General features: G+C 38.6%; 1 protein-coding gene across 1 annotated transcript; it reads left to right on the plus strand.

The window, feature by feature from the left end:
- The first annotated feature begins 7,220 nt into the window (after positions 1 to 7,220).
- On the plus strand, positions 7,221 to 8,884 carry LOC107747820 (zinc finger protein 93-like). The gene is made up of 3 exons (XM_016562430.1): positions 7,221 to 7,820; positions 8,188 to 8,293; positions 8,872 to 8,884. The coding sequence occupies exons 1-3, from the start codon at positions 7,226 to 7,228 to the stop codon at positions 8,882 to 8,884; spliced, it is 714 nt and encodes a 237-aa protein (XP_016417916.1). The 5' UTR covers positions 7,221 to 7,225.
- Positions 8,885 to 18,454: the final 9,570 nt, after the last annotated feature.

The raw sequence follows: 18,454 nt of genomic DNA on the forward strand, positions 1-18,454 counted from the left end.
CTTCTTCTTCATCGTCTCGTCTGATGCACTCACTCAACCAAGCGTTCTAACCACAACCTCGCCCCTCCCCACCCCCCAACCATTCGAATATCCGTAGGCGGGATTTATTTTAATGAATGGGCCGCTTTGTGATATCACAACACCCACACAAAAAAGTCTGTAGTCCAAACAAGCCGTTCATTGTAGTTCTTGAAAAGGGATTTAAAAAAAACGAAATATCTCCCTTTGGAGTGGACTTTGAGATTTGTAACGTTGTAGATCTTTTTTATTCACAAACATACACACTACACACTAAATAATAATAATATTGCAGCAATATAATATATAAATACAAATAATATTTCAATTATGCAAACAGAATTCAGTTCCGCTGTCAAGCAGCTCTAAAAAGAAAGGGAATGTATTTACTCTAAGGACAAATAGACCAATTTGTTGGCAGATGCTATTTATAGAGGTCGACCGATAGTGGATTTTGCCGATACCGATAGCTAGGTTGAACCACACTGGCCGATACTGATTAATTAACCGATAGTTTTTAAAATGGATACTGAACAAAAACTAAAATAATGCTTTATTAAAAAAACAGTACTGAACCATACTAGTAGTAGTAGTAGTAGTAATAATAATAATAAAAATGTTGAAATTAACACACTCTAACAAGGAACAATACTTTCATTACACAGCTTTCATTAATCTTAATGTTACAAATGGACTCTTATTTTAAAGTGTTACCATTTCATTTCAACAGTCATGCTTAAAGATGCACATCTTTAAATATATACACAAAGGCCATAGCATTAAAATTATATACATATGGATATTGTATGTATACTCTCACACTTGAACTGCTTCTATTCTTGAACACTTGATGATTATCTAATGAAAATAAAAGCGCAGCGCTGAGTCTAGGAGAACTCACCAGTATCACACACACTCCTGACGTGTCGCGTTCAACTCAAGCAGCGGTCTAAAACAGTTTATTTAATCACCAAAGGGACACAAGTTTACTTCAAGAATGAACAATGAGGCATAGATGAGTTTGAAGTTCGGTGTTTAAAAAACGGAGCAAACGGAAAGAGAAAGCGCGATCTATATTATAGCTCTATAAATGAAGCAAAACAGCCACAGCACTGTTTTGCGTCTCTGAGCAACATGATGGTGTTTGGTTCCTGAATTAATCAACCGTTAAATTATTCTGTTCAATCGCAAAGACTCACTTATTAACAGTGATTTGCTGCCACCTGCTGGCGGTTTTAATTTCAAATTTCTGCTTTTTCTTTTTTTTTATAGATTTTTTTCATGTTTTAAATTTCAAATATCAGTATTCAACGTTTTATGTTTAATATATCAAAACATTATTTATGCATTTGTAATTGCAGGTTAAATGCGTTCATATCTTGCATTAAACAAAATACATGTGTGTAAATACATCTAAATGCCACTTCAGATGCAGCTTCTGTGTTGATTTAATTTGCTTGGTAACAGCCCAAATGTCTTATTATTCTAATTCCCTGATTAAATGTAAGAATTTGACTCAAAAGATAATGGACACTTCTAGAAAAAATGGCTTTATAAAGGTAAAAATGCCCATAAAATGTAAAAATCTGTTTAAACTTATTGGAAAAGATTCATTTCTATCAGTATGAACTGACCACCACACAGAATATGAAGAATATTAAAAACATTAGGAGTCAGCTGTCTTCGGCAGTCTTTAAGGTACCAACACAATAACACACTCAGCAAAATATCGTCTAAATATCGTCATTGATAAAATCCCAGAAAATATCGAGATATTATTTTTTGTCAATATCGCACACCCCTAGTTCCAGCAGTCAACTATCGGTGCAGATTAATCGGCAAAACCGATACATCGGTTGACCTCTAGCTATTTATATTAACTTTGCCCACCAATGCCTGGCTGCGATAACCAGCACTGCAAAATACACCTGTATTTCTGTAGTATCAGTGGCGCAGTGAGTAAAAGAGACGAGATGTATGCTGTTGGGCGATTGACCCGTGATCGAATCTGCCTTTTGTCAAACTTGTGCTACTCCTTTTCCCATCACATACCAGATCAGAAGGGCATTTATTTTCAATAAAAAATTAAGTAAATATTTGAAAAGGGGAAATAAAACGCCTCATTAATAATATTGTGCAAAAGGCTCATTAATGCAGACGCACAGAAGCGCTCTTTTCTCTATCGCGGGGACTTTTATTTTGGCGGAATGCCGTTTCATTCTGTGGAGTGCTTCACAGCGCCGCGCAATCGCAATCTAGTACTGCATCAGCCATCATTGGTCCTCAGCGGGAATGAGCCATGCGATTCCGTTACAAACGGCAATCATACGATTATCTTTATGTTCCTTTGAGTGTTTAAGTTTGTGTGCGTCCAGAGAGAAAATGTACTACAGTACTAAAGTATAAATATCTGCTAACTACTGTTTACACATCTGTTGCTAAAGAAAATGCTGCTATTTTAGTGTAAACAGAATTTATCATTATTTGCACTTAGAGTAACTAGAATATCACTTTTTCCAATTAGTGTAACTGCTAAAAATATCATTGTTCAGTTAAAGACAGCAGTGTTGATTCAAGTTCTGTCCAATATGTAAAGTTCATTCAATTATGAAATGAGTTCAATTGGGTAATATAGCATTGTTTACTAGTATGAAGCCTTACTAACAAGCCTTTGTAAAAATGGTTAGCACATTTGTTTGTAAAGTAACAACCTTGACAGCTGTGCTGAATTAATGTTTGTGTTTGTCATGTGACAATTAAGCATACTACTCTGAAACATTTGTTGCTTAATGTATACTGTTTCACACACTATTCTTTAAAAAAATAGTAGGCAGTATGCACTGTGTACTAGGCAGTAAGCAAGTTTGCCATTTCAAACACAGCTAATCACACACACACACACACACACACACACACACACACACACATTTCGGGAAGCTAAGCTTGATGTCCACCATTCATCATTGCAAGTATGTAAATAAGTATTTCCATCGTGTTCAATTAAGTAATCTAAAATATTGAAATCGACTTCAAGACTGGACATTGGATTATGTGTGCGTAAAGCGTGCGTTGCTTATCCAAGCCATGGGCAGTTAGCTGCTGTTACAGCGTACATGCTTTGAGCAACATGAGGCTGTGTAAATATGACAACATTTTCCAGATTAACAGCTTTAATTCAATGAGAGAATGTCATACTACAAATATGGTGCACGATATAACAAAATAACAAATGATCAGAAATCGTAGAGGTTTGGTGGTGGGCTTTTTTGACTTACCCTAGCAACTGAATAACAACATCCTGGGAACCACTCACATTTCCTTCAGAAAATGTAAAAATATTGTTTTACTGATTTTTCAATTTTAGTTTGTACTGAAATGTTTAGTGTGTTAATACGTGTTAAGGCCCGTCCACACCAAGAACAATAACTACAGTATAATCAAGCTCTTTAAAGTCTGGTGAATTCTGATTGGGGGTCAATGTTTAATCATTCATCAGCTAGAAAAAAAAATTGTTCTGAAAGTGATTCTCTTTCAAAAATACTTTTTCTCTATATATTGTTATTATTAGAGTTGTGTTGTGGACTCTACTGTGCTTTTAAATTTAGAAAGGATTAGAAAGATAAATTGCTTATCCCCGCAATGAAACATCAATAATCATACATTTCCTGCATTTATTGTGTTTTATTTATTATTTATATTTCCCTCCATACTGTACTTATATAAAATGACATTGTAAATTGTGCACAATTATTAACCACAGTGGTTAGACAGATTTTCAGACAGAACACGTTTAGGCTATGCTTTTAAAAATGTGAGACGCAGCGCACTGGAATGGAAAAGAGCATGGAGTTTAACAAAACGTATAACTTGAGAATGCATTTTTTTTAAAACGAGGAACAATAGTTAATGACATTCGTCTAACTCATGTTTATATAAAAAAACAAAACAAGCTTTTTGTCTTTTTTGTCACGACTGCTAGTATTGGGCAAATACCTCATTGTCTTAGGATCTTAGTGTATGTTTACAAGACAGCGATGTACTAAAAACAGACAACAAACATTGTCAAAATGATCTCCGTTCACACAGATCTGTGAGAAAAAGTTGGCAATGCCACTTTGTTATGAAATACTCTGCAGAAATGTTATACACATGCGCATGACATCACCGCTTTCACAAATTCACAATTTTGTTGTTTACATTGAGACGGTAAAAGCATCATTTTCAAACGCTTGTGTTTCCAGGCCCCCAAAACGCTGTTATCATGTATTATTGTGTAAATGAATGTCCATAAAAAAAATTACGTTTTCTGTTTTCAGTTGAAAGCGGTGTCGTATAAACAGCCCTTTAGAAAGGCGGGAGATTTCTGTCACTCACACTTAAATTTATGGCATATTGCACATAATCACCATTCATAATGTTAACTGAAGCCAAAACGTATTTATATCAACAAACACAGATTCAAATTTGTGAACTGAGCTGATCAAAAATTAATTAGCAAAAATTAATTCTAGGGATGCACCGAAATGAAAATTCTTGGCCGAAGCCGAACAAAATGAAACACTGGGCCGAAGGCTGAATACCTCTTAGTACACACTCTCGGTGCGAACGCAACCCTTTAAATGGTACTGGGAAATAGTTCGCGCAAAATCGTCCCAGTACTTTAGTACTGTACATTTAGTTCTGGAACTAAAGCGGTGCGAAAGGCCCTTAAGTAAATGTTTCAATGTTCTCTTTAGAATTAAAAGAAGTAAAAGTCAACAAAATTAATAATACTTGCGTAAAGAGGAAATATCCTTTATTCTGTAAAGTACACTTGCATTTAACATTTGTGGAACTAATGATTAGGGCTGGAACAATAAATTGATGCATCACTATTCATGGATCGATTCTGAGATTTTCGGAATGCATCGTGATTCTCGCTGGAATCGATTCTGAGCTTAGTTTTTAAGTTTTAACAGCAGATGGCGCTCTAGGTTAGTTTTTAACAGCACACTCAAATGCTCACGAAGAAGAGCGCTTGTGCGTTTGGCTGAGTAATGTAAGTGGTTAAATGTACTTACACATCAGCTTTTATGCTTTTATGATGCGAGATTAACGTAAGCACAGCCCACTATGAACATCATTGTAATTCGCTTCAACCTTTTCAAACTTTATGAATGATGATTTTAGGTTCAAGTGGTGTGTGTGTGTAAGGAATTGAAAGCAAGCAGAATATGGCTATTTCTAAAGAACTCAGTGCCATCTGCTGTTACAAACTAAGCTCAGAATCTGTACAATGCCTTTGGAAAATCTCAGAATCGATGCAGAATCATTTCTCGAGTCGCGATGCATCGTTTTTGTTGTCCCAACCCTACTAATGATTGAGGACTTACATATATGGAATTTATGAAATTATTAATGGCACTGACCCTCTCCAGACTCCACACTAATAACCACACCACAAGCCTGAGTTGTCCCACTTTGGACCAAGGTATTTGGCGGGCCAAAAAAACCTAGTTATTGGCCCTGAGGAAGACATGATTAGGCCTGATCAAACACCGGAAGTGTCATTGAAAACGTGACTAATCATACTTTTGTATAGCAAATGTCTTTCCCTTCACATTTTTATCATTCATTCATTCATTTATTGTGATTTGCTTAAAATGCAACTTCTTTACTTTCATATCAGACCTGATGGAAGAGAATAAGGAAAGTGAAGAACTGAATCAAGGGGAGGAAAATCATCATGCCATAAGTTGCTCACAGAAGGAAAGAGAATTTGTACGGAGAAGAAGAGCCAACAAAATCTTCACTTGCCCCCAGTGTGGAAAATCATTCCCATACAAAAAAAGTCTTGAAGGTCACTTGAGAATTCATACTGGAGAGAAGCCATTCACATGTGATCAATGTGAGAAGAGTTTCAGACAAAAAAAAAAGCTTAATGAACACATGAAAATCCACACTGGAGAGAAGCCACACACATGTGATCAGTGCGGCAAGAGATTCAGACAAAAAGGGACCTTTACGAAACACATGAAAATCCACACTGGAGAGAAGCCACACACATGTTATCTGTGTGGAAGCAGTTTCACTCAAAAAGGAACCCTTAAGGGTCACATGTTAATCCACACAGGAGAGAAGCCATTTACATGTGATCAATGTGAGAAAAGTTTCACACAAAAAATAAACCTTAATGAACACATGAAAATCCACACTGGAGAGAAGCCACACACATGTGATCAGTGCGGAAAGAGATTCACACAAAAAGGAACCCTTAAGAAACACATAAAAATCCATACTGGAGAGAAGCCACACACATGTGATCAGTGCGGCAAGAGATTCAGACAAAAAGGGACCTTTACGAAACACATGAAAATCCACACTGGAGAGAAGCCACACACATGTTATCTGTGTGGAAGCAGTTTCACTCAAAAAGGAACCCTTAAGGGTCACATGTTAATCCACACAGGAGAGAAGCCATTTACATGTGATCAATGTGAGAAAAGTTTCACACAAAAAATAAACCTTAATGAACACATGAAAATCCACACTGGAGAGAAGCCACACACATGTGATCAGTGCGGAAAGAGATTCACACAAAAAGGAACCCTTAAGAAACACATAAAAATCCATACTGGAGAGAAGCCACACACATGTGATCAGTGCGGCAAGAGATTCAGACAAAAAGGGACCTTTACGAAACACATGAAAATCCACACTGGAGAGAAGCCACACACATAAACAGCATGCAGATTTATAAATGATTCTGATTACGAATTTGGGAAGATGTTTGTCGCACATATCAGATTGTCACATGCCTTTAAAAAAATTCACAAAAATGTTAGTGAGCAACTGACGAGTAACAAGGTCAGCAAAGATTTTCCTCGCACTTTGGACTTTGAACCCTAGCGCCACGAGCTCGTGCAGCGCTGTCAGAATACATGCAATTCATGCGTGCATTAGAAAAGATAACATTCGGCAGTTTATTTACTAATCGTTTGAGGTAATTTCGCGACTTCAATCATCAGTAACCTAACTACCAGCATCAGCCACCTCGTCTTCTCATCGGAGACGTGATGCAGCATTAAACAGTCTCTCGCTGTTGGTGCTTCGTGCTTGTAATGATTTCTGCTCTTTCTCTGATAATTTTAAATATTTTCACACTGTTGACATGTTTGCTGCATTAGTGCGTGCCTCTATTTGATCGAAAGAAGACCTTAAGAAACACATGAAAATCCACACTGGAGAGAAGCCGCACACATGTGATCAGTGCGGAAAGAGATTCACACAAAAAGGAACCCTTAAGAAACACATAAAAATCCATACTGGAGAGAAGCCACACACATGTGATCAGTGTGGGAAGAGTTTCACACGAAAAGAAACCCTTAAAGATCACATGAGGATCCACACTGGAGAGCCGCTGCACACATGTGGTCATTGCGGGAAGAGTTTTGTACTAGCAGTCAGTCTTAATTCACATCTGCGTTCTCATTTTGGAGGTCATCAAAGATCCTTTAACTGTGATCAGTGTGGTAAAAATTTTCGTTGGGCACAATCCCTGAAGGAGCACCTGACCATTCATACACAGGAGAAGCCTCATGTGTGTTCTTTGTGTGGAAAGAGTTTTTCACGACTGTATACTTTAAAAATACACCAGAAACGACACAGTAGTGTGAAGAGTCATATGTGCTCCGATTGTGGGAAGTCCTTTTTTACAGATGGTCAAATGAAGCTGCACCAGAGAATTCACACTGGAGAAAAACCTTACAAGTGTTCACAGTGTGACAATAGATTCAGTCGGGTGGAATCTCTGAAAACACATGAGAAGATCCACACTGGAGAGAAGCCGCACATGTGATCAGTGCGGGAAGAGTTTCACACTAATAGGAAACCTTAATGAACACATGAAAATCCACACTGGAGAGAAGCTAAACAGTCTCTCGCTGTTGGTGCTTCGTGCTTGTAATGATTTCTGCTCTTTCTCTGATAATTTTAAATATTTTCACACTGTTGACATGTTTGCTGCATTAGTGCGTGCCTCTATTTGATCGTGTTAGTCATTGTTCGTTACATATTATTCGGCCTTTTCTCTTATTCGGCCGAACACCGAAAGAGATTTTTTTTTGCAGAGTCATATGTGCTCCGATTGTGGGAAGTCCTTTTTTACAGATGGTCAAATGAAGCTGCACCAGAGAATTCACACTGGAGAAAAACCTTACAAGTGTTCACAGTGTGACAATAGATTCAGTCGGGTGGAATCTCTGAAAACACATGAGAAGATCCACACTGGAGAGAAGCCGCACATGTGATCAGTGCGGGAAGAGTTTCACACTAATAGGAAACCTTAATGAACACATGAAAATCCACACTGGAGAGAAGCCGCACACGTGTGATCAGTGCGGAAAGAGATTCACACACAAAGGAACCCTTAAGAAACACATGAAAATCCACACTGGAGAGAAGCCGCACACATGTGATCAGTGCGGAAAGAGATTAGCACGAATAGGAACCCTTGAGAAACACACAAAAATCCACACTGGAGAGAAGCCACACACGTGATCAGTGCGGTAAGAGATTCACACAAAAAGGAACTCTTAAGAAACGCATAAAAATCCAAGCATTAAACAGTCTCTCGCTGTTGGTGCTTCGTGCTTGTAATGATTTCTGCTCTTTCTCTGATAATTTTAAATATTTTCACACTGTTGACATGTTTGCTGCATTAGTGCGTGCCTCTATTTGATCGTGTTAGTCATTGTTCGTTACATATTATTCGGCCTTTTCTCTTATTCGGCCGAACACCGAAAGAGATTTTTTTTTGCTATTTTCGGCCGAATAATTTCGGTTGCCGAACATTCGGTGCATCCCTATTTACAGGCCATCCGGCTGAGGAGGAACACAGAGCTTACTACATACAGTGTGCGGCACATAACAGGTATGGGATTTTCAACTGGAATCTGAATTTCAATTACTTTTAGTTTGTAAAGTGCAGTTACTTTTATTCTATGTATTTAGCCTAAGGAAACCTTAATGAACACATGAAAATCCACACTGGAGAGAAGCTGCACACGTGTGATCAGTGCGGAAAGAGATTCACACACAAAGGAACCCTTAAGAAACACATGAAAATCCACACTGGAGAGAAGCCGCACACATGTGATCAGTGCGGAAAGAGATTAGCACGAATAGGAACCCTTGAGAAACACACAAAAATCCACACTGGAGAGAAGCCACACACGTGTTCAGTGCGGTAAGAGATTCACACAAAAAGGAACTCTTAAGAAACGCATAAAAATCCACATTGGAGAGAAGCCACACACATGTGATCAGTGCGGGAATAGTTTCACATTAAAAGGAAACCTTGAGTTACACATGAAAATCCATACTGGAGAGAAGCCACACACATGTGATCAGTGTGGGAAGAGATACACACAAAAAGGAACTCTTAAGAAACACATACAAATCCACACCGGAGAGAAGCCGCACACATGTGATCAGTGCGGGAGGAGTTTCACATTAAAAGGAAACCTTGAGTTACACATGAAAATCCACACTGGAGAGAAGCCGCACACATGTGATCAGTGCGGGAGGAGTTTCACATTAAAAGGAAACCTTGAGTTACACATGAAAATCCACACTGGAGAGAAGCCGCACACATGTGATCAGTGCGGGAGGAGTTTCACATTAAAAGGAAACCTTAAGATACACATGAATATCCACACTGGAGAGAAGCCGCACACATGTGATCAGTGCGGGAGAAGTTTCACATTAAAAGGAATAAGATACACATGAATATCCACACTGGAGAGAAGCCACACCTGTGTTCTTCATGTGGAAAACGTTTTACATGGCTGCACGCTTTAAAAGTACACCAGAAGACGCATACCAGTGTGAAAGCAGTGTAAAAAGACATTTGCTACAGCTGACAAATTTAAATGTCTCCAGAGAATTCACACTGGAGAAAAGCCTTTTAATTGCTGACACAATGATAAGAGATTCAGTCTGTCAGGACACGTAAACCACATTAGAGATGATCCACATTGGAGATCAGTTGTATCTGTAGGTATCACTAAGTGTAGTGTCATTAAGTATAGTTCTTGTTCAGATCCAGTTTCAAGTGAAAATTTGCATCAAGAGTCAAGACTATGAGTTTCAAGTGTTCCGATTGAAATTAATTCAAATATTGAGTTCCTCAAAAAAAGAATATTTAACAAGTGTGTCACTCTTAGTTCATTTACTGTCTTTTATGAAACGTTTTTTTTTTTTTTTTACATGTACAGAATGTTCTTGGCCTCACATTTACCATGTGCACATGTAAGATAAACTATCAAACTAACTGGCTGCTTCTTTGTTTCTCTCCTTCACGTTTCATTGGACACATTGTAAGTCAAAGAGAGAAATATCTTATTTGTGTTCACTTTTATTTAATTTTTATATTTGTTCACCAACCATTCATTGACAAAACTAGTAACTCGTTTTACCAACAGGTTTTCATGATGGGGACAAAGAAAAAAAAAAAAAAGAGAAGAATAAAGGAAAATCTATTTTGCATGTGCTTGCAAAGTTTTGCTTTCCCCCAAGAAGCTTGCACTTTTGGGTCCCCACTATAAAATTAGTGTTCCCTTGCAAAACTCTTGCAAGTGATTGTACAATTCCTCAGAGGAACGCAAAACTTTAGCAAGCAAACTGTCAAACTCTCTGTGTGTGTGTACATGGACCTTGAACCCACTAGAATGAAAGATGGGTTGAAGTGTACTAACTAAATACATTTTTTTAAATACAGAGCGAGTATGTTAAAATCACATTATAGTTCATTCATAAAAGGGGACACCAGTTTGTGTAGGTTTTTTACCAACTTTTTTTCCACTTTTGATGTAATTTCTAGTGAAAAATTTGTATTGTAGTGTGATGGAAATTGCTATATTTTTCTTTATTTTCTATTCATTTATTATATATATATTCTTGGTTCTTGGTCTGGTGTCTCATTTTACATGTGGATGTTACCCCGTCATTCTAGCCTGTATTCTGCTGATTATTTTTAAAAGCCCGATTCTGTGCATTCCTCATCTTTGTGCGATTAGTATAAAACCCACGCATGACAGAACACCAGACACAATACAGTTTAATTATTTTGTGATGGTTTTTCTTTATTTTTTGTTTTGTTTCCCCCCATGGACCTGCCAGCTGTCAAACTCCATGTGCTCAAGAAGGGTACTGTTCCCTCGAGGACCACACAATGGATTTTTTTGACTTTTCGTACCTTACGCATGACACACATGAGCTGCCTGTGTACTTTTTTTCTATGTCGCACTGACCACCATGACGAAGGCAAATCTGTCTGGGGATGATCCTTGAGGGAGTTTTGCCGCGTTTGTGTGTGGGTGCTGGTGAGTTGTGAGTGATTGCTAGTGATCGATCTCCACTGACTCCACCCAGCCCTGTATCTCCTGTGTCTCCTGAGTCTCTTGAATCGCCTGTGTCTCTGCTGATCCCACCCAGGGGTGTGTTTCCCAAAAGCAACTATGGTCACAAGCAGTGTTGGGGGTAACGCATTGCAAGTAACGCGAGTTACATAATCAGATTACTTTTTTGAAGTAACTAGTAAAGTACCACGTTACTTTTTCAAATAAGTAACGCCAGTTACTTTGTTTTCCCATTTATTGACTGACAGCTCTCCTGTTCCAATGTTGAGAGAAATCGGGAGTAAGTGCAGAGGCATTGTGTGCACTGTTTACACACTGTAGTTCTGAACTAAAGGTCCTTGCACACTGAAATTTTTGTATGTGTTTTTCGTATTCGTCAAAATTCGTCATGCACAGAACATCACAGTGGCTCAGAACTGCTAAAACACATATCAAAATGCTTGCTACGGATGTGAAAAATGCAGAATATTTAACCCGATACAAATGTTTTTTATGAAGGACGAAAGTTTCGGAGGCAGTGTGAAAATGTGATTGACACAGCGTCATATTTATGTTTTAACATGCGTTTTGGACAAGAATGTCAGACTCGGTGTGCAAAGACATGAAATGTGAACACGCGTTTACTCATCTCACTTGCAGAAAAACAGATTCAGTTTATCCTTAAAATGAATAAAAACACTGAAATGAAAACTCAGAATATGACACAAACCTGCAGTAACTAAATGTTAAATAAGACAAATATCCTTTATGTATTTTAATTGCATTTTATAACCAATGTCTTTGATTCTGACCTAAATGAATATTGCTGAAGAGAGTTGAATTTTCTTCAATTGCATTCTACTCTTTATGCAATCCAGAATGACAGCACAGCTGAAAAGTTTGTTTGAGCTGCGTCCCCTACACTACAGACGTGAATTTACATTTCCTTCAGCCTGAGGCTTTCACTTTTTGTGTGAAAGGGCTTTTACATTTGCCAAAAGTATAACTTTTTTTAATTAAAAACAAACAAGCAAGCCCAGCCCAGATGGGAAAAAGTAATGCAAAAGTAATGTACCGCATTTCTTTTCATAAAAAGTAACTAAGTAATGCAATTAGTTACTTTTTTAGGGAGCAAGGCAAGTTTATTTATATAGCACATTTCATACACAATGGTAATTCAAAGTGCTTTACATGAAAGGAAGTAAAATAATCATTAAAAAATAATAATCACAACAATAAAATCAAGGAATTTAAAAACTGTTAGTGATGTGCTCTTAACAAAAAAAAAATTCTCAAGCTTTGTTCAAACTCTTCCCCACAAGTGCAAAATCCTTCCAAAATACCTAACTATTCCACAACTTCACCCCCTACATACTTTGACCATCATAAACCAAACAAATAGAACTCAGAGGTCCTACTTTCAACACCCTTCACAGCATTTCTTTACATAAAAGTAAAATATTCATAAAAAATAATCACAACAATAAAAAAAGGAATTTAAAAACTTTTAAAATGATTTAAAAATTGATTTAAGATGAATTTAAAACAGTTAAAAATAGAAAATGATTATACATAAAATACAGTGCAATCAGTTCGGACATTGCACAGTGCTCATTCAGATGCACAGTTAAACAGATGAGTTTTGAGTCTGGATTTAAATGTGGCTAATGTTTTAGCACATCTGATCTCTTCTGGAAGCTGGTTCCAACTGCGGGCGGCATAATAGCTAAAAGCGGACTCCCCTTGTTTTGTGTGAACCCTTGGTATTTCTAACTGACTCGATCCTAATGATTTGAGTGGTCTGTTGGGTTTATATTCAGTGAGCATATCTGCAATGTATTTAGGTCCTTGGCCATTGAGTGATTTATAAATGAGTAAGAGTACTTTAAAATCAATCCTAAATATTACTGGAAGCCAGTGTAAGGACCTGAGGACTGGTGTGATATGCTCAGATTTTCTGGTTCTAGTCAGAATCCTGGCAGCAGCGTTCTGGATGAGCTGCAGCTGTCTAATGGTCTTCTTGTGAAGGCCGGTGAGAAGACCATTGCAATAGTCCACCCTGCTGGTGATAAAGGCATTCTCCAAGTCTTGACTGGAAACAAAACATCTCATTCTTGCAATGTTTTTGAGATGATAGTATGCTGATTTATTTATTGCTTTGACATGACTGCTGAAACTAAGATCTGTCTCCAGAATCACACCAAGATTTATGACTTGATTTTAAGTTGTTTGATCCCTAGAGTCAAGGTATGCATTCACCTTGAGAACTTCATCTTTGTTTCCAAATGCAACTGAGCCTTGTGGGACTCCTCGTGTCATAGACGTCCACTTAGACTTATGCTGTCCTATACTCACATAATAACCTCTCCCTTCTAAGTATGGCCTGAACCGTTTGAGTACCATCCCACAAAGCCCGACCCAGTTTTCCAGTCTCTCTAGAAGTATGTTATGATCGACAGTGTGAAACGCAGCACTGAGATCTAGTAGCACCAGCACTGATATTTTGCCAGAATCAGAATTAAAGCGTTGTAAACATTTTAGAATGTCCCAAAACAGTGCCTTGAACTAAGCAATGACCGTATTTCTTACTTGAGTCCAAGTTCAAAATAAAACTCTTTGAACCGCTCCATTGTGAACATACAGAGCTGTATGAACCACTGCAAGCTGTAAAGTAAACAGGAAGAGTTTGTCCAAACTCAACTGGTTTTACGAAATAACACAAATATCTTTGCGAGAGAATGCAAATATTTTGCGAGGGAACGCAAAACATTTCACAAAAAATGTTTTCCACCACCATATCCCTTTAAGGGCTCCTTATAAAAGAGAGATAAAATATGCAAATGAATATTCAGATTAACTTAGTCTAGCTAATTTGTTAGTATTTGTCTCCCTCTAGTGAACAAAGTATAAAATACCATTTAGGAGACTCGCATGTAATCGTTCATTCTGTCATTGTAGACATCAGGAGTCAATGAAATCATAGCAGAAGAGCACTTAAAAAATGCTAAAACCCCAGAGGACATTCATGATGCATTTTCTGAGATGATGGGGATATTTTTTATAGTGATTCCCTCCATTACCAGAATCAGAATCAGAAAGAGCTTTATTGCCAAGTGTGCTTACACACACAAGGAATTTGTCTTGGTGACAGAAGCTTCCAGTGCACAGACAGAATGACAAGTGACAAGACACAGATAACAAAAATAAACAAGTGATTAAAAATAAATATGTGTAAATATGTATGTTTTGGTAGCTGAGCTGAATCAGAAAGTTATTGAAGTGCAGAGGACGGATTCAATGATGGCCGAGTAGAACTGTTTCAGCAGCTCCTGTGGCAGGTTGAACTTCCTCAGCTGGCGAAGGAAGTACAGCCTCTATTGGGCCTTTTTGAAAATGGACTCAATGTGAATTAAAGGGCTGCATTGGGTTTGGGCTAAACCCAATGCAAATCTCGCAGGAGCGGGCGGATTTACCTTTGCTGTGGGTGGTCAGAAAATTCCACAGGAGACCTGCAGGGTACGGTGGGATTTGGTGTGTAATAGAAATGGAGTCAACACATGAAGAAGATAAATTAAAGCAGCTGTTTACTTGACAAAAGCAAAGCAAGGCAAGTCAGACATCTGGAAACAATTCTCAATTGTCACTGAAAAAAATGGGAAAGAGTTAAACTTCGTAAGTTGCGATAAATGTGCAAAAGTATTCATTTACAACGGACATAAATCTGGCACCTCTTCCCTGAGGCGACATACCTATTTTCTAAGTAATATGTGTTTATTTATTTAATAGTTTAGTTATTTCATATTGTGCTTTGGCTTATTTACGTAAACTGTTTGTTAACAGTTAAACTGTTTGTTTAGTTAATCGTTTGGAGTGTGTGTATCATGCAGTACGTTTAAAACTGAAGTGCTGCTATTTGTGGCTTTGTTTTAACGGTTAATGTTTTATAACGGTAATAAAAAGAATACCCAATGTTTTTGTCACATGTGGTGCTAAGGTTTATCATTTACTTCATCTTATTTAAATGCAATCATGTTTAAAGCCTGTTACTCTGGATGTTAACTTGAACAAATATTTAGTCTGAGTATTTGTGTACATTTTTCACAAGCTCTGAGTGAAAGTTTGCGAGAGTGGACACAAACATTGCGGGCGCGGGTGGGAATGGAACATGCAGGTTGCGGGAGCGGGTGGTCCTGGTCAGAAATTCAGCTGGAGTGGTCGGGTGCGGGTTTAAGAAAACAGTCCCACGCAGGGCTCAAATGTGAATATTCCACTTAAGGTCCTGAGAGATTGTGGTGCCCAGGAATCTGAATGACTCCACTGTCGTTACAGTGCCTTCCATGATGATAAGTGCAGGGGGGTTTCTCCTGAAGTCCACTATCATCTCCACTGTTTTGAGTGTGTTCAGCTCCAGGTTGTTGTGACTGCACCAGACAGCCAGCTCTTTAACCTTCTGTCTGTAAGCAGACTCGTCTCAGTCCTTGATGCGGCCGATGACTGTAGTGCCGTCCGCAAATTTCAGGAGCTTGGCAGAGGGGTCTTTAGGGGTGCAGTCGTTGGTGTACAGGGAGAAAAGCAGTGGGGAGAGGACGCAACCCTGAGGAGCGCCAGTGCTGATGGTGTGGCTGTTGGATGTGAATTTACCAATTCTCACTAGCTGTTTCCCATCTGTCAGAAAGCTGGTGATCCATTGACAGATATAGCTAGGAACAGAGAGCTGGGTTAGTTTGGTCTGGAGTAATGTTGGGATGAAGGCGTTGAAGGCCTAACTGAAGTCATCAAACATGATCCTCACATAAGTCCCTGTTTTGTCCAGATGTTGCGATATGAAGTGCAGTCCCATGTTGACTGCATCATCTACAGACCTATTTGCTCGGTAAGCAAACTGCAAGGAGTCCAGTAAGGATCCAGTGATGTTGTTCAGATAAGCCAAAACCAGTTTTTCAAATGCCTTCATGACCACAGACGTTAAAGCATCAGGTCTGTAGTCATTAAGTCCAGTAATTTTGGGTTTCTTTGGGACGGGGATGATGGTGGAGCGTTTGAAGCAGGAAGGGACTTCGCACAGCTCCAGTGATCTGTTGAAATATAACAGAGTCTGGGTGTTGTTGTTCTGTGTCTGTGATTTGATCAGCAAGTTTCTGTAAAGCCAGGCTCACGTGTGCTTTCAGAGGAATGTAATTACTTATGAGAATGAACAAGCAGAACTCCCCCGGTGAATAGAAAGGCTTACAGTTGACGAAAATTGCTTTTAGATCGGGACAGCATATGTTCTTTAACGCTGTTATGATTGTACACCACCTTTTCACTGATGTAAAAGCATGTTCCGCTGCCATGCAATTTCACCGTTGATTCTGTCGTGGTCCGCTCTGAACTGCTGGAAGCCCGGCAGATGAAGCGTGCTCTCCGGGATGGCGTCATTCAGCCAGGTTTCCATGAAACAGGGCAGCAGAGTTTGAAAAATCCTTATATTTCCAGGAGAGCAGAAGGAGTTTGTCCATTTTGTTGGGTAGAGAGCGGAGATTCGCCAGATGGATGCTAGGCAGCGCTGTTTGAAATCTGCACTGTCTAAGCTTAATGAGCACGCCAGCTCGCTTCCCCGTCTGCGTGTCCTGAAGCATCTGAACAGCGTGTTTTTAACAAAAACACTAAAACAGCTGGAGAGCCAAGCACCGGGGCTGCCATGTGTGGCGCCATCTTGCCAAAAGACCAATTTTCCAAAAGACCAATTACTGTTGCATCTTACCACAGAGGTTGGTACCTTCAGTGATGTTTGACTGTTGACTTGCTTTATTATTTTCCATGATTCTACATTCTAATTTCACAGATGCTGGTGTTCTTGTGTATACATATGATTTCCAGCACCGGCCAAGTATATTCAAAGATCTCAGACCCAGCTTTGTGAAAGGTGACCATGCTGATGATATTGGATTTGTTTTTGGGGCCTGCTTTTGAGATGGCCATATCAAAGTAGGTATGCAAATCTAAGAACTTGTTTGTCCTGGCAAATTATTATGATACTGGGCGTTTATACTGGACAAATTTCCATGGGGTAAGGGTATAATGGTTTGAAACGTCAAATGATTGAAACAGAAATGAAAATAGTAAAGTGGTGATGTAGTTATGGATATCAACTATTTGGTTATGGATATCATCTCTCCACAGGAATACCCCTGAAGAGGAAAACCAGCTATGAACAACTGTCATGGGATACTGGGCTAACTTTATTCATGCTGGGTGAGTGGTGCATCAGTTGCTGGACAGAGTATTAGGATCTGTTACTGATGACCTTTTATTCCTTAAATAATTATTTTGTTTCCACAGCTCTCCAAATGATCCCAGTCTTGTGCACTGGCCTGTGTACACAGCAAATTTGAAAGTGTTAAATTGACACTCAGAGTGAGAAAATTAACACTTTTTCGGGGTTTATATAGGTCCACACTAAATAGAGTTAAACTAACACTTTAAATAGTGTTACTTTTTTTTTACACTTGCATAGAGTAAAAACAACACTGTAAGTGTTCACCGTTAACACCATTAGTGTTTTCCCTCCCCCTCATTTACACCAAGTTAGTGTTTAAACTACACTACGTGTGTCAATATCTTAACACCAAGAGACTTATTTCCACACTAATATAGTGTTCATACTAACCCTGATTAAGGTAATTAAGTGTAATCTGTATTCGACTAAAAATACCTGTGCATTGTGTAAAAAAAAACAAATAAAGTCAACACGCTGTATCAGTTTGAAATTTTATTTTTAACACAGATGTAACTATTACACCAAACACAGAAGGTACAATATATTCACCATCATCTGACCCATATAAACACTGCAGATCAAAAGGCCTGTAGAACAAGCTGTTGGCTTTTGACACCAGGGCTTCCTCGTAGGACAGGTTGAAGACAGTGAACTTTAAAAAGTTCAAAGGCACTCAAGGAGCTGGTTCCAACGCAAGGGATGAGGCGCTTGTCCACAACGACGTAAAAGTGGTTGATCCTGCCCTTAATCCTTCCTGATCTCAGTAGGAATGGCTGGTGGCCCTCCCTCCTGCTGAGAC

This window comes from Sinocyclocheilus rhinocerous, unplaced genomic scaffold, assembly GCF_001515625.1.
Source record: "Sinocyclocheilus rhinocerous isolate Xijiao unplaced genomic scaffold, SAMN03320098_v1.1 scaffold6909, whole genome shotgun sequence".
NCBI lineage: Eukaryota > Metazoa > Chordata > Actinopteri > Cypriniformes > Cyprinidae > Sinocyclocheilus > Sinocyclocheilus rhinocerous.

Excerpts from the sequence above, each read along its gene's own strand:
- LOC107747820 (XM_016562430.1), top strand. The coding sequence starts at position 7,226 with ATGAAAATCCACACTGGAGAGAAGCCGCACACATGTGATCAGTGCGGA. Across the intron at positions 7,821-8,187 it reads GGAATCTCTGAAAACACATG|AGAGAATTCACACTGGAGAA; the intron begins AGAAGATCCACA and ends TGAAGCTGCACC.